The sequence below is a fragment of the Thermothelomyces thermophilus genome, chromosome 4 (genome assembly GCF_000226095.1).
Source record: "Thermothelomyces thermophilus ATCC 42464 chromosome 4, complete sequence".
NCBI lineage: Eukaryota > Fungi > Ascomycota > Sordariomycetes > Sordariales > Chaetomiaceae > Thermothelomyces > Thermothelomyces thermophilus.
Genome location: NC_016475.1, coordinates 723 through 14,888, shown reverse-complemented (window position 1 = coordinate 14,888; position 14,166 = coordinate 723). Strand labels below are relative to the sequence as shown.

Below are 14,166 nucleotides of genomic sequence, written 5' to 3'. Positions count from 1 at the left end.
TGGGTAACATTACTAGGCACCGCCATCGATGTGAGATGGATAAACTGATTGTTATCATAATAGCCATGGTACTGCATCTGAGAGTGTTCAGACCTTCGACCTTCGACTCTGATATCGGCTACCGCTGATCTCAGAACGAACATGCTTGTCGACCTGAGCCTTGTCTGATCAATCAATAACATCTGCTCATCTCCTGGGCGTTGGCGTCTTGCTTCACGATGCTAACATAGCACGCCACCTTAGGCAACCCCCCTCCCCTGTGTATGAAATGGTAAGGTACCTTAGTCTCCCGGGATTCATGCATTTGATCGGTATGAACCAATACCGAGAGTGATGCCATTTCCCTCAACCCCCTATGGAAAACTTCTCCCCGACCAGCTCTTCACTCAACTTCCACAGGCGGTCTGCAGCGGCGGCGTCCTTGGCATGTGCCGAGGGCTCAGTATACTGACAGTCAGAAAGATAGAAACCTTTGACCTCTGTGAAAGGCGTGAGTTTATTATTATTATTATTAAGGAACAGCAGTCGGGTTGTTGTTTTCTCGGGACGAGGGATGCCTCTTACCATTCAGAGCTGGGTCCAGCGCGGCAACAAGTGTGGTTGAGCTCCCCTCATCAGGGGTTTTCCAGTACTTTATCAGCTTGTGGAATTCGGCGTTGAGTTCGTCGTCTTGCTCTCGGCTGAGCTCGGTGACGATAGCTGAAAGTAACACGGATCAGGGCATTGTGCATAAATAAACAGGGTGAAACAACAACAAGGATAACCTACAGCCGGGGTGGACGGCATAAGAGGCGATGCCATGGTTGGCCAGATGCCTTTGTAGGGAGATGGTAAACAGGATGTTTGCCGATTTCGACTGCGCGTATGCGACGATGGGCTTGTAACCGTCAGGAGTGCAGTTTGCAAAGGCGCCTGGAAGGGGCTTGACATGATCTTCCTCAGGCGGGACAGGTTTGCCTTCGAGGTTGTAATCGGAGAAGCGGACGGGAGACAGCCTGTGACCAGCACTCGAGAGGTTCACAATGCGAGTCGCGCCCGGAGGGTTAGTCTCTGCCGCCTTCCGTAGCAGGGGCAGCAGAAGGTTGGTCAGGAGGAACGGGCCGATATGGTTGGTACCGAACTGCTGTTCGATACCCTCCTGAGTCGCTTGGCGAGAGGTGACAACCCTTCCGGCGTTGTTGATCAGGATGTCGAGCTTGTCAGTCAAGGCCGCCACGTCTGCAGCCGCTCGACGGATGGATTCTTGTGAGCCCAAATCCACGAGGACAGTCTCCACCCGCACGCCAGGATACTTTGTCGTTATCTGGTCAGCGACCTCTTGAATCCGACTTTTGGTACGTGACGCAAGAATAAGAAGACCCGGGCTCTGGGACGCCAGGTTCAGGACGGTGGAGGCGCCGATGCTCTTGGGACTAACGCCGGTCACCAAGACTGAATGCCAAAGTAGTCAGCAGCGCTCTAACGGCTCTTTGCTTCTTGGTGAAGGAGGCGCTCGCTCGACTCACTGGTTTTCCCCCGAATTTGGTCGGCGAACACTTTGGCCACTTCAGAGCCAGGTGTTCGTTCACCGAACTCGGGATGGGAAGTCATTGTGCTGGAGTCAGATGTCGACACCTCGAAGGGGGGCAAATCTCAAAGCCAAGCGGGCTGCCCGAAAATGGACCTGAGGCGTGCTTTAATTAATTACAATTCAACATTTCTTGGACCAATCTCGGACGCACCCCTCCAAGTATTATATGCTTCAGAATACCTGCCTACACGTGCCAGGTAATATATTTTCTGCCGAACCTTACGGCGTCGTACATAAATAGCTGTCCACCGGAAACATTTCCGGCGGCTTGTAATCTGTACGTAGTATCTTGTTTGAGGCCTTTACACTACCCCGCATATCCACGGTTATATCTCCGGCCTCAAACAGGCGTTAGCGGGGATCGGAGGGAAACGTTGTCCGTCGCCTCCAAGGGAGTGACCGGCCCCACCACTTAGAGATGCATGCATACGGGACCTACATAGTACAGAGTAAAATACAATAAACGGTCCCCTCGGACCGGGAATTGCGCAGATTTCCCGGCTGTTGACGATCGAGTCCCGCGTTTCTGAAAACTGTCACTCCGGCTCCAAGCGCAGTCAGTGGCTTGTTGGCGGCTGCGTGATAACAACTTCATTGTCGATCGCATGCAGTGACACAAATCGTCTTGCTCAAGTGACCTCGAAGATCGGACATAGCACATTATCTCAATCAGTTGCATCCCCTTTGTCATGCGACAGGATTGTCGTTATTATAATCACTGGTATTTAGGCAGCCCGGTAATTTCAGGTACGGTACCGGTACAGATTCCTGGTTCACTTAGCTCATGAGGGCATGTATATGTATGTCCATACGTACGGATTATATAGCCACGTATGTACTATGTGCATTATCTGTGATCTAAAGCCTCGGTAAGGCAGCTGCTGTTGAGTCTGGGAATCTTCAAGTCGTGTTGTCTCGCGAAACCGGCTCGGGTCATGTTTTCCACTTAGCGTTATGTAATCCGTAATTACCGATATTGGTTGCTTCGCCTCGTCTTCCCCAGTGCTTGACCGGTATAAATTCTTCGTAAATAGCTACGGAGTACCTAGGTATCTTATGCATGTGCATTCGATAGGTACTGTACGTGGTGCCTTGGGATAAGGTACCCAGAATGAGGAAGCATTTTGAGGTTTGGGCTGCCCTGATCTGCAGTGCGTGGGGACTTTTCCAATTCCAAGGCGCGATTGCAGCACGTCATGCAAGGCAGGAGGCAACTAGCCCCACTCTTTTTCGTGACATTCTCATGTATCCATCTCCACAATGTCAAAAAAAAAAAGCAGCCGCGTCAACGTCCCCCAGACCGCGACTGACAACGGTGCCAAGATTGTATCCGCCCCATCACAGCTCGACTGGCCCAACCCGAAGCCCAACAGCTAGCATGTCGAGCTCCGAGGAGTCAGACCAGTTGGGCTATTTGGCTGCGCCGTCCGAAACTGACGAATCCGTTTCGGAGGAACTGGATCAAGACTCGGACGGCGAGCCATGCGACAAAGACGAGGCCGCGAAATCCAGCCAATTTTTTGACCTAGAGGCCGCCGGCTCGGATGATGAGACGTCCGGATCTGAACAGAGCAGCATTTGGGATGACAACGTTGGTCTCGACACGTGGGCAGACGATTTCTTCTTCCCCCAGTTTCGAAGCCTTCCTTTTGAGCTCCGCCATCGTATCTGGCAATTTTTCTGCCCAGACATCGCTGTCAAGTCACGCGTGTATTGGTTCGAGGCCCATACCCGTTACCGGAGAGATGGATTTGAGAAGATGGTAGTCGTGGAGGGCCCGTTCCTGGAACAGCAAACACGTCCGGTCCGCTCCCTGCTGGCCATCCATCGCGAGACCCGCGAACTCGCGCTGAAGGCCCTACCGGACACCATATCCTTTGGGAGACGTGGCGTCATCAGGTTCAATTCCGCAAACGATGTTGTTTTTCTCGGTTCTCTAGAGGTGGCGATGTTGGATTTCGAGGTGATGCCCCGGCTTCGGGGCTTCAGCGAGCATATCCGCCATTTGGCCGTGGATCCCGCCGTGCTCAGCGATCTGGGTAGTCGACCCTCGGTGCTCTTTGAGGCTTTCAAGAATCTGAGGGCGGTTTACTACCTCGTCAGCCCTGGCGAGCACGACCCGCGCAATCTGCGTTGGTGCACCTCTGATAAGGTCAAGCGCTACTACGTCACTACGTTCGAGGAGGAGCCGGGCCTCGGCGAGGACGGACAACATCTGTATTGCTGGCCCGATATTGAAAACCACGTAAATTTCGCCGAGGCTGAAGTGCCCTTGGACGGGTTGGCGAATGATCTTCTGATGCGGGATGACCCGCTTCACATCAAGGGGGTGGAATTCAACGGCACGCCCATCTGGCCGATGGTGCAGTTCTTGTGGGACTCTGACCGGCGTCGATTCGATGATCTACAAGCATGGGATGGTGAAGGGACGCTGGAGTGGGAGTCATCCGAGGGCCCGGACGACGACGACGACGACGACGACGACGAACTGGATGATTATGAAAGCGAAGGAATCGACGACTTCGATATCAGCGAAGACGATCAGACCTCCGATGGTGAGGAATCGGATGTTCTGCATGATGATTACAGCGACCAGGACAGAGATGTTGTCGGGCAAGGGGCGATTGATCTCGCAGGAGGCGAGAGCGAGGACATGGCCCGGTTTTCCAGCCCCGAGCAATCATCTGATACTCTTCGGGAATCAGAAGACTCGGCGCAAGAATCAGATTTGGCGGGCCCTCGCGCAAGAAGACTCAAGCGTTCAAGAGCACGTGTGGTGGATTCCGATTCGGAGGAGGATTCTGAGGCACCCATTCCTCAGAAGAGAGTACGCATGCATGGTGCTCGACACAGCTCAGTCGTGCTGTCTAGTAGCGACGAGGAAGACGCGAGGCCAAGAAAGCGACAGAATCGTCGAACCCGCGCGGTTGCCCCCAGCGATGAGGAGGACAAGGAGGACGACGACGAAGACGACGAAGCTGACAGTGATGTTGGCCAGGGTCAAAACAGTAGGAATGATCGGTCCGGTACCTCCAGCTCGGAGGATGACGACGAGGAACCTGACAACGAAGCTACCCTCTCCAGACCGCGCTCCCTCGCCGAGAAGCTACAATTGCACCGGAAACTGAAACCAATCGCGCCGTCATCCTCGGACGACGACTCCAGTTCGAAGGAGATGAGCGAGGATAACCACGATCGACGAGTTTATTATGCGGATTTTCAAGATGATGAAGAGGGCGAAGAGGCCTCCGGAGACGGCGGCCCGCATGATGAATATGATCTCGAGGAGGAAGATGAAGACCAGGAGGACGATGAATATTGACAAATGCGCTGCTTCCGTAGTTGGCCTATTGAAGAACATGCATGATATAATTAGGATGACTGCCGTCATGACGACATTCCTAGACCGCTACGTTATTATTTTGTGGATATAAATTATTCACCTGTCGGCGTTTTGGCAGTCCGTCGAGGGTTTATGCTTTTGGATCTAGGTAATTATTTCTGCTCTGGGAGGCAGAGCCTCACTCTCCCAGTAATGATTTTCTCGACCCCGAAGCCAACGGAATGAAGGCAGAGTTTTGCACACGTCGGCATATTAATATTCTCAAACTCGCCAGGCCGTCATGGATGTTGATAATGAATAATGGGTTTCACGATTCTCAATCCGCTGCCTGGGCCAGTTGAGTGTTTTAACATTCCATTAGGCGCAATCAAATGATTGTCTTCAGTTCAACTCGCCTTAGCTGTCAGCTTTGCCAATTTGACCGTAGAAGCTATTACAGGGCTGGCCCTTCCCAGCTTTCTCTTCTTAGCCTCCCAAACCACGCCTGCTTATGAGGAAACGTAATCTCCTTCTCCTTTGTGAACCCAGCGTTCTGCAGATGCTGGATAAACCTTTTGTATAGTTAGCTCTACGTTTGTTTTTCCGCCAGCGGAACAATTTAATTATCCTCGACTTACCTGACGTTATCGACCCGCGGCTCCAAACATATGTTCATGGTCCGATAATCGGCACAGAACATCCAATGCACCAGGCTGGTCAGCCAGCTCTGTACCCTCCCCCTTGCCCATTCCTCCCCGACCAGTACGTGGCACCCTCGATCCCAGTCATCGACGACGGACCCGGCATACCGCCCTAGCAAGTCCTCCTTCACCCAGTAGATCTCGAAATAGCCGAACGGCACGCCGTCCCACAGGCCGATCGCGGGGAAGCTGTGGCGGCTCTTGAGGGCATTGGTCAACATGTCGGGCGAATACTTGCCCCAGAAGTTGGAGACGCGCGGGTTGGCGTGCCAGGACTCTAGCAGGGCCGAATCGGTCATGGACACGAGGTGCGAATGCACAGGCGGCCGGTGTCCAACGGGGCCCATGTACGGCACCGGCCGGGGCGAGAGGGATGCTACGCGGAAGGAGAGGTATTGGCCCACGGATGGGATGAAGCGCGTGTAAAAGACCTCGCCCATTTGGGGCGGCTTCGGGCGGAGAGGGTGGCGTACGTGTTCGGTGATAACGTAGTGCAGCGGCGGGGGCGGGTAGTAGGTCGGGAGGTGTGACGCGCTGAAGAAGGGGCTGATGGGCACCGGGGGGGCGCCGGGGAGAGAGGTGGGCGGCGATGCCCCGGGAAGATCGCCTGCCTCGGCGATGGCGCGCTGGGGATGGACCGACGAGTACTCACCCGACATCGGCGAGCCTGGATCGCTCGGAGCATGCGAACCCGGGCAGGACCGGGTGGACTTGCCGACGGGCTGGAGAGTGAAGAGGAACAGGCGCCCCGGTATCTGCCAGAACATCCTTTGCGTGACAAACATGTCTGACCAGTTGTCACCCGTGTCCCCGACTTCTGTACCGACGGTCGAGTCCAAGCTTGCGATCAGGCCCATGTGTTCCAGTTTCGGCAGCAAGTTCCGTCCACGCAGCATGCCGTCTCTCCTGATGCGCACAATCCACTCTCCCCGCGGCTTGCCCGCGTCCGGGGTCAGCTTGGAAGCGTCCGTCTGCACGGTGGTGGGCGGCGGCGGCTGGTGAAAGTACCAGTAGAGCGTGACCCAGAGCATCAGGGCGATCTGTCGCGTGGGGCTTGCGGGCGGCCGGAAGTCGGAGGTGGACGGGTTCGAGATGGATGATATGAGAAGGCTGTCGTTCTGCAGCGTTGGTCTCTTGAACGAATGGAGGTGCGTTCTCTTCTCCGAGGCAGGCCCCCCTGCGGCACCCCCCGACCCCGGGACGGTGCTGGGCGCATCCTCCACGTCGCCGGTGTCATCCTCGGTATGGATCACGATGGTCCATCCGATCGGGAAGGGGTTGTGGGGCGTGTTGAGCTCAGCCGATTTAAAGAAGAGACCCGCAAAGACGGGCGTCACGTGGAAGTGCTGCCCATCGGGCAGATGAATGATATCGGGTCCCATTGACGTGGTGGCGTGTATGGAAGGTCGAGGTCTGGGTTGGGCGGGACCCTTGAATTCGAGCACTTTTAAGCTTCGCGAGATTCGCGGGGTATTGTCCGCTCTGCCTTGTTTGTATCGCACGGAGAAGGCGGGGCACACAGCGCCTGTCCCCTCCTAGTCCGATGCCCCATTCTCGGTTTCGCGTGCGCAAGTAGTATTGAATCGGGCTGAGCCGGGACTACGAGCGGCGAGCGACGGGCGACAGAAACCGGCTAGCTTCCTGACCGACAGCTGTGGCGACGAGGAATCACGGCGATGTGGTTCTGTGCAATCGCTGTTAGCGGACAAATTGCTCCTGCGGCTGCAGGCTCTCGAGCGGTTTCTTTGCGACAGCTTTCGTCATTCCGGCACCAGCACGACAAAAAGAGCGGTTATAGGTCCTAAAACCCCACCAGGGTCACGCTATTGGGAGTACGGTGTTCTGTACGGATGTACCCTGCTGTTAGTAGGGCTTAGTGGAACCGCTGCGGAAGGAGCATCGGAGAAGCGCCCGCGCGGGGCTCGGGCTTGGCGACGCGAGATGTGGAGAGGTGACGCGAGGACGATTTCCGAGGAAGTTGCGAAGCAGAGATTTCTTTCCCTCAATTTTCAACCTCAGAATGCAGTGTTTGACGATCCTAATCCCGGCGAGTCTATGGACGGAACTTATAATGGTATCGAAGCAGTCGCTAAGATGGCAGGTCGCTTATACATAACTCCCTATTTTTCTGCTGTCACGGCCTGACTGTGCTCCACGCGACAACGCTGGCTCTGCCTTCTGCCTGACCTCTTTTGTGAACTCTTCGTCTTTTTTTCTTCCTCTCTTGCTCCGTGAACTCCTCGTCCCTCTCCTTCTCCGAGGACCGCACTCGGTGCCCTGCCTTGCTACGCTCCTCGCTCAAGACCTCTTTGACGTCGTCGCCGACCTCTTTCGCTTCGTCCCAGTCGACGTCGTACTCGACCGCAATCACCTTAATCTCGCGACGCAGCGCGTTTGCCTCTTGGACCAGCTGTTCCCATCTCTTGTGGTCAAACCCGCGAGCTTCGTAGAGGGCATTTTGGCGGCGCGAGACTGTCACGTTCATGGCCGCCTTGTAGCTCAGATCCTTGCTGATGTACAAGAACCACAGGTAACCGCCCATGATGGTCGACAGGCCGGCGAGATACGTGACGGGTTCAACGAGGTCCCTGGCGAAGCGTGTCAGCCTACATAATGGAAAGGAAAGAGAAATAGAGAAGAAGAAGACAGCGAGGCATTACTGGCTCCCGAGCAACCTACCAGCCAAACTCGGTATGGAAAGTAACATAATAGACAACACCCCACCACCCGCTGAGCAGAGCGAAGCCTCCTTTCGCTAAAAGGTTTGCGCGATTGTAGGCGAGCATGTCGCACTCCCGCTTGATCTGGGATTGTTCGTCGATTTGGCGGCTCAGCTTGCGGAGCTGGGCACGCATGTAGTAGGTGCGGTCGCTGAAGGAGGGCACGCTGACGCGCATCTCAACATTGTACCCTTCAATCTCGATGGCAAACTCGCGGCCCCGCGCGGCATCGCGGATAAAGTCGCCCAGTTCGGTGCTGTTGCTCCAGCGGACCCAGTTCTTGTCCGACCCCTGCCTCTTCGGCCCCTCATGGCCGAGGCCCGAGTACGACTCGACGTGGGTTGGGCCCGCGGTCCGCGACGCGCTCTCTTCGTCCCTCCGTCTTGCCTCGGTTCGTGTCGTCGGCTTGTTGTCGCCGTGCTCGGTGTCTTCGGTGCGGAAATACACGCTGGGTATCTTTTCCTTGCCGTCTTCTATCACGGGTGGAAGTTCGGCTTGGATCAGGCGCTCGACGTACGACAGTGGCTGTTGAGGGTGCACCAGCAGCGCGAGCGGCCGTATCGTGTCGTTGGGCGAGATGGATCGTCCATAATCGTGCTTGCTGTTGTTGTCGCGGTCTTTCTCCACCGTGGTGGACAGCGGGAGGATGAGCTTCAAGAGCCGTGTCGGGGTCGTCAAGAGTCTGCCTAAGAGCCGGAGTCCTGTCAGGCTGGCATGCTCCTGTATAGCCGAGCTTGGAAAGGGTACTACAAAAGTAACAGTCTGTACCAACCTTCTCTGACAGGTGCGGCTTCTTTTTCAACCCCTACCGTTGGCGGGTCGTCCGCTCCCTCTCTATGCCACGGCCGTTTGACTTGATTCTGCCTCACCCGCACTTCCTGTTCTTGCTCGTCCAGGACTTTCTGGTCGAGTTTCTTGGCTTTGGCCTCGGGATCGGTCTGGCTGGGTGCTGCTCGGGGAGCAAACCTCTGTAGCTGTCTCGCGAATACTCGGGGGCGCAACGGGCGACACGTGATAGGGAATTGGCGTTGGAAGCGCGCGGCGAGCGAGCAGCACGTTGAGCCCCGTATCAGCTGGGATCGCAGTCGGCCAGATACATGGTTCATGGCTGTTTAGATGACCTATGGCTAAGGCCCTTTGTCGTGGGAATTTGGGTGAATTTTTGACTGGAATTTCCGTAGTTACCTACACATGGTCACAGCCGCTCTCCAGGTGATTTTGGTGGCCGCAGACTCGGGGGGTGTGGGCCAGAGTGCCCTTATAACCTACTATCCTAACTATGGTTCCCTAACGGGAACCGGTTCTCCGTTTTGGGTTCCGACAGGGTGTCCCTGGCCGTTGAGCGGATGACGTCACTGTTGTTTTGGGGTTGCCCCTGCCTTGGCGCTAAGCAAAAGTGCCGTGCATTTATTAGGGTAGGTACCATAAGTTGAAGCGTAAGGAAGAAGGGAAAGCGTTTTTGAACGGGCAATCTCGTGCTAACAGAGCTGATATAGTAATTATTGGAGAGAGTATTAATCTTAAAATACCGAAATCCACCTCTTCGCTTACCACTAATTGGTTGCACCCAGCGTTCTCTCGACATGCTGTGTGCTTGCAGCGTTCTTTTCCTTGTCCTCCAAGCGAAGTTTCTCTGCTTCATCACTGCCTTGGGTCACGTATTTTCTCTTCTTCCGGTCACGGTGCCATAGTAGCTGCCCAACGATAAGGAGCGCCCAGTAGCAGCAGGTAAACACCGTATTGACGGTATAGCCCTTCCGCCATCTCGGCGCTACGATGACGGGAAAAACAAAAGAGTCAGCCGTGCTGGAGGTCCCAGATAATTGACGGAGGAGAGAACGTGGTGCTGGCTTACCTTCTAGCCTGGGAAACACGGTAATAGGGTAGAAGGAGAAAAAGATCCAGCCAAAGGTCATCTGAGACACGGCTGCTGTTAGGCACGTCGTTGCAAACGGGGGACTCTTTTTCAAGGTAATATGATAAGCTCACCATTGCGCCCGTAGTGAAGGCTCTGGCCTCGTTGTCATTCTTCATAATGACGTTCACCCATGGGAAGAGGATGGGGGTCACAGCGGATGTTGAGCCAAGCAGGTAGTAGACAGTAACTTGGGCAGCAGAGAGTGAATTAGCGCGCCCTGCTCAACCAGTCCAGCCAAACACGAGGAAGGATTTAGGGCTCTCTCTTACAGTGCAGGCCAAGCGGGATATTCCATACAAGGAGGCAAACGTTGCAAAATAGCAGCGTGCCTGAAATGATGGAGAGGATGACCCAGATGGGGTAAACCATAACGAGGTTCGTGGCGATGATGCCAATGGCGATTGCGGTCCCTTGAACTCCGGTCGAATAGACATTGATCTGCTCGACAGAGTAGTCCTCATCTTTGAGCCAGAGCGTCATTTGCCCGGAGACGTACGTGGTGCATTGAAATCTATTAATTAATTAGGCCGTGGGGGAGACGCGGCGGCAGGTCAGTAAACGGAGATGACAAACAGTTCCCACATGATCAACCTAGGGTGAGTGCCATGGATCAGGTTAGTAGCTATTAATACTTACAGAATATAAGTCAGGACAGCGATGTAGAAGTGCCAGTGCCCAAAGACCCGCTTCAGCATACGCTTGCCGATCTTGGTGCTCTCCCTGACACGGTCGGCCCGCATGCGCGCCTGCGCCAGTTTTTGCTCGCGCTCTGTCAGCCACCAGATGCGAGGACTCGTCGGGAGTCCAGGAAACAGAAAGTAGCCGGCCAGGGCGATAGGTAAGGATATGACACCGTCAATGATGAACAGCCAGCGCCAGCCTGACATGCCGCCGACGCCGTCCAAGTTGGTGTGGGCGGCCGCCTGCAGGTAGGCGCCAAACATGGACCCGGCATTGGAAGAGATGTACCACACGCCGGCCCGCTTAAAGAGCTCGTCCGTCCGGTACCAGCTCGACAGTAAATACATGGATCCCGTGGCCGCCGGTGTCTCAAGCACACCCAGGAGGAAGCGGAGGCCAAAGATCTGCGGGACGCTCGAGAGCCGGCATTGCGCAAAGGTCAAGACGGCCCAGGCCGTCTCCATTGTCGGCAGGTACCAGCGCGTCAGCTTGGGACGTGAGATGATCATCATGGAGGGAATCTCGAAGATCAGGTAGCCGATGTTATAGAAGGTGCCAAACAAGGAGTACTCGTTGCCCCGGATGTTAAGCTCCTCCTCCATGCCGGACACGTAGGCCGTGTTGATGTTGGACTGATCCAGTGCCGAACGCAGTGATAAGCTTCTGGGAGCGTTGAAAGCAGTGTCTATAGTAGGTGGCTGTACAAAGGAAAAGAGTACCTTGTTAAACTATCTACAAAGGAGACAAAACGACTGATATTTATAGACAAAGGAACTAGCCAATACATTAGTAACAACGCCTTATACACTATAGCACATATGTAGCTAATACTCTTAGAAGCTCCACAGCTTCTGACACACCCCTTCTCGCCACCTTTCTAATATATTAGTCATAGACTAACTATATCTTACACGTAGGTCGGTCTCGAATCACCCTAATGCCAAGGAACTAACTGACATCACCCTGCTTGTAGACATCATATCGAGCTTTGATTCCTTCCATCACCCGCTTGGCCGCTATAGCGTTACTTCTATAGAAGAAGACCAAGAAGTTATCGACATAGAAGATCAGGATGACACGTTTATTGTAGCTTAGGAAGAGGCACTTCTCTTCGCCCGATGGTTCTATACCTAGATCTGACAGCGTTTTATAGAACTCCTTATACCACAAGAGTAGCGAGTCTCTTAAGCCGTACAGAGCTCTTCGCAACTCTACGTATTTCCCTGGCTGCTTAAATCCTTCTGGTAGTTCGCAGACGACGGGATCGTCTTCTAGTCGTTTAGTGTTAAGGAACGCTTACGCTATATCGAACTGCTTAATATCTAAGTCAAAGTATATAGCGATTGCTATCATTATATAGAACGATTATACTACTAGAGTAGCTATATATGTACTTTCTACCGAGCTAATATCTTATAGATCTCCTTGTATATAGATCCTTGCCTTACACTTCTTTAAGAAACCGTCCTTATTAAACTTATATATAAAGACCTATTTTAATAGGATAGGTCGCGCTTTTGCCTACTTGTATAGTATAATCTTCTATATTCCTTTGCTTTCTAAGTTATATATCTCCTTATAAGCTATATCTTTGAATTATTATCTTAATAGGTAGTTATATAGGTCTTGCTAGTTAGTAGGAATATAAGTAAGATTATTAATATATTAATATAGCTTATTTAGGGCTACTCTAAGGTATATAATATCCTTCTATTATATAGTAGTAATAAATACTATATATACTGTTCTTATATTCCAGTCCTCTAAGTAAGCTTCCTATTAATTAGATAGATAAGTCTTATAGAACTATTACTGGAGTTCCTTAATTATATAGATAAAGGAGTAATAGTAATTGACCTTCTCTTTATTTTATAGCCTTTTACTTAACCGGATAGGGTCCCTAGGCTTATAAGCCCTCTTCCTACCTCTGCCTCTCCTTATAGGAGGTTATTAAATAGCTTCTCCTTTGCTTCTACCTTTTAGAGGATATATTAGCTGATCCGGACTTCGCTTAACACTCTATTCCTCTAGCCTAGCTAGGTATAATATATTAGTAGTACTATCCCTAGCTTCTAGCTCTTCTATCTACTTATCATATATATTAGATTCTTCTATAAAAGGTATTCCTCTATTAGATTTAACGGCTCCCTTGCTCTCCCTAGCGTCTAGTTAGCTAGCTAGCGACTAGGAAGGCCCTAATTTAAATCTTCTTACTTCCTAGTAGATATCCCCTTTACTAGCTGGCATAAGGCAAGTTACTAAGGGCTTAGGTGTATATTTAGGGGTTAAGAGTCCTTTAAAGCTCTCTATCCATTTGGTAAGTTTATCTATTACTTACGTCTCTACTATAGGAGTCTCTAGAACTAATTACTTGTTTATAGGCTACGTGTCGGAGAGCTCCCTTACCCCTAAGTCTCAACCTTATTAGAGAGGTTAGTCTATTACCAGACTCTCTTATAATAGAGGTAGCTAAGCTACTATAATAGAGTCTTCCACTAGTTATTAGGTCTATTATAACGCTTCCTAGAGAAAGTTAGTATCCTAGGAATCTTTACTAAGATCGAATTAATTAACTTCCTAGCTCGTTACTACTAGCGACGACTCTATCGGCCGCTCTTTGCCTAGGCAGTGGAAAGTCTTCTTACTAAAGTAAACATTATAAGTTATAATGACCCTATCGAGCCTAGGTATCTAAATATAATAGATATTAAATATATAATATTCTATAAGATACCTTGTTAGCCTATATAATAGTACCTTAAAGTCCTTTATATACTTCCTAGCTTCTCTATCCTTATAGAAGATATATACCTAGTATCTATATATATAACGAACCTAACTCAGACTTCTTCTAAAAGGGTTCAGACGAAGGTAGATTAAGCGGGACAAGCAAGCAGGTCGTCTAAGGGATTCGGTAAAGCCAAAGGGTTTATAACAACACTAGAGTTGTCTCTCATGGTAATTAGTAATGCTTAGTATAAGTACTGTAATTATAGGTTACTATCACTAGTAAACTCCCAGAGTCTACTATAACGAGTAACTATTTATATGTATATATACTTCTATTGATCGCTTATAGTCCCCTTCTATCCTATCCTTAGATCGCCTTTAGTAGCTAGCTATCCTCTGCTATCTTTCCCTTTTGGTAATTATTTGCCTATAGTAGCCTATGCTCCCTAGTGATCCTGTGTTAGCCTTACTTCGTGCCCTTCTTGATTAGTGGCTCATTTAGCCTACTACACCCTACTAGGTTA

At 51.8% G+C, this 14,166-nt stretch overlaps 5 protein-coding genes across 5 annotated transcripts; 1 reads left to right on the top strand and 4 right to left on the bottom strand.

Moving 5' to 3' along the window:
* Window positions 1–161: 161 nt before the first annotated feature.
* On the bottom strand, window positions 162–1,965 carry MYCTH_2305728 (uncharacterized protein). The gene is made up of 6 exons (XM_003663615.1): window positions 1,722–1,965; window positions 1,506–1,663; window positions 769–1,431; window positions 565–699; window positions 281–479; window positions 162–190 (listed from the first exon to the last, which is right to left on the bottom strand). The coding sequence occupies exons 2-5, from the start codon at window positions 1,588–1,590 to the stop codon at window positions 346–348; spliced, it is 1,017 nt and encodes a 338-aa protein (XP_003663663.1). The 5' UTR covers window positions 1,591–1,663; window positions 1,722–1,965; the 3' UTR covers window positions 162–190; window positions 281–345.
* Window positions 1,966–2,948: 983 nt separating this feature from the next.
* Window positions 2,949–4,892, top strand: MYCTH_2127454 (uncharacterized protein; the record flags this gene model as incomplete). The annotated part of the gene is made up of 1 exon (XM_003663614.1): window positions 2,949–4,892. The coding sequence occupies one exon, from the start codon at window positions 2,949–2,951 to the stop codon at window positions 4,890–4,892; it is 1,944 nt and encodes a 647-aa protein (XP_003663662.1).
* A 227-nt stretch (window positions 4,893–5,119) lies between these two features.
* Window positions 5,120–7,100, bottom strand: MYCTH_2305724 (uncharacterized protein). The gene is made up of 2 exons (XM_003663613.1): window positions 5,531–7,100; window positions 5,120–5,464 (listed from the first exon to the last, which is right to left on the bottom strand). Exons 1-2 carry the CDS (start codon window positions 6,973–6,975, stop codon window positions 5,347–5,349), a joined length of 1,563 nt encoding a protein of 520 aa, XP_003663661.1. The 5' UTR covers window positions 6,976–7,100; the 3' UTR covers window positions 5,120–5,346.
* Window positions 7,101–7,486: 386 nt separating this feature from the next.
* MYCTH_2305722 (uncharacterized protein) lies at window positions 7,487–9,522 on the bottom strand. Its single transcript, XM_003663612.1, has 3 exons — window positions 9,086–9,522; window positions 8,273–8,999; window positions 7,487–8,181 (listed from the first exon to the last, which is right to left on the bottom strand). The coding sequence occupies exons 1-3, from the start codon at window positions 9,417–9,419 to the stop codon at window positions 7,728–7,730; spliced, it is 1,515 nt and encodes a 504-aa protein (XP_003663660.1). The 5' UTR covers window positions 9,420–9,522; the 3' UTR covers window positions 7,487–7,727.
* A 344-nt stretch (window positions 9,523–9,866) lies between these two features.
* Window positions 9,867–11,553, bottom strand: MYCTH_2064798 (uncharacterized protein; the record flags this gene model as incomplete). Its single annotated transcript, XM_003663611.1, has 5 exons — window positions 9,867–10,084; window positions 10,169–10,229; window positions 10,303–10,418; window positions 10,501–10,742; window positions 10,868–11,553. Coding segments are annotated over 5 exons (1,323 nt in total), but the record flags the coding sequence as incomplete, so codon positions are not given.
* Between the last annotated feature and the right edge of the window lie 2,613 nt (window positions 11,554–14,166).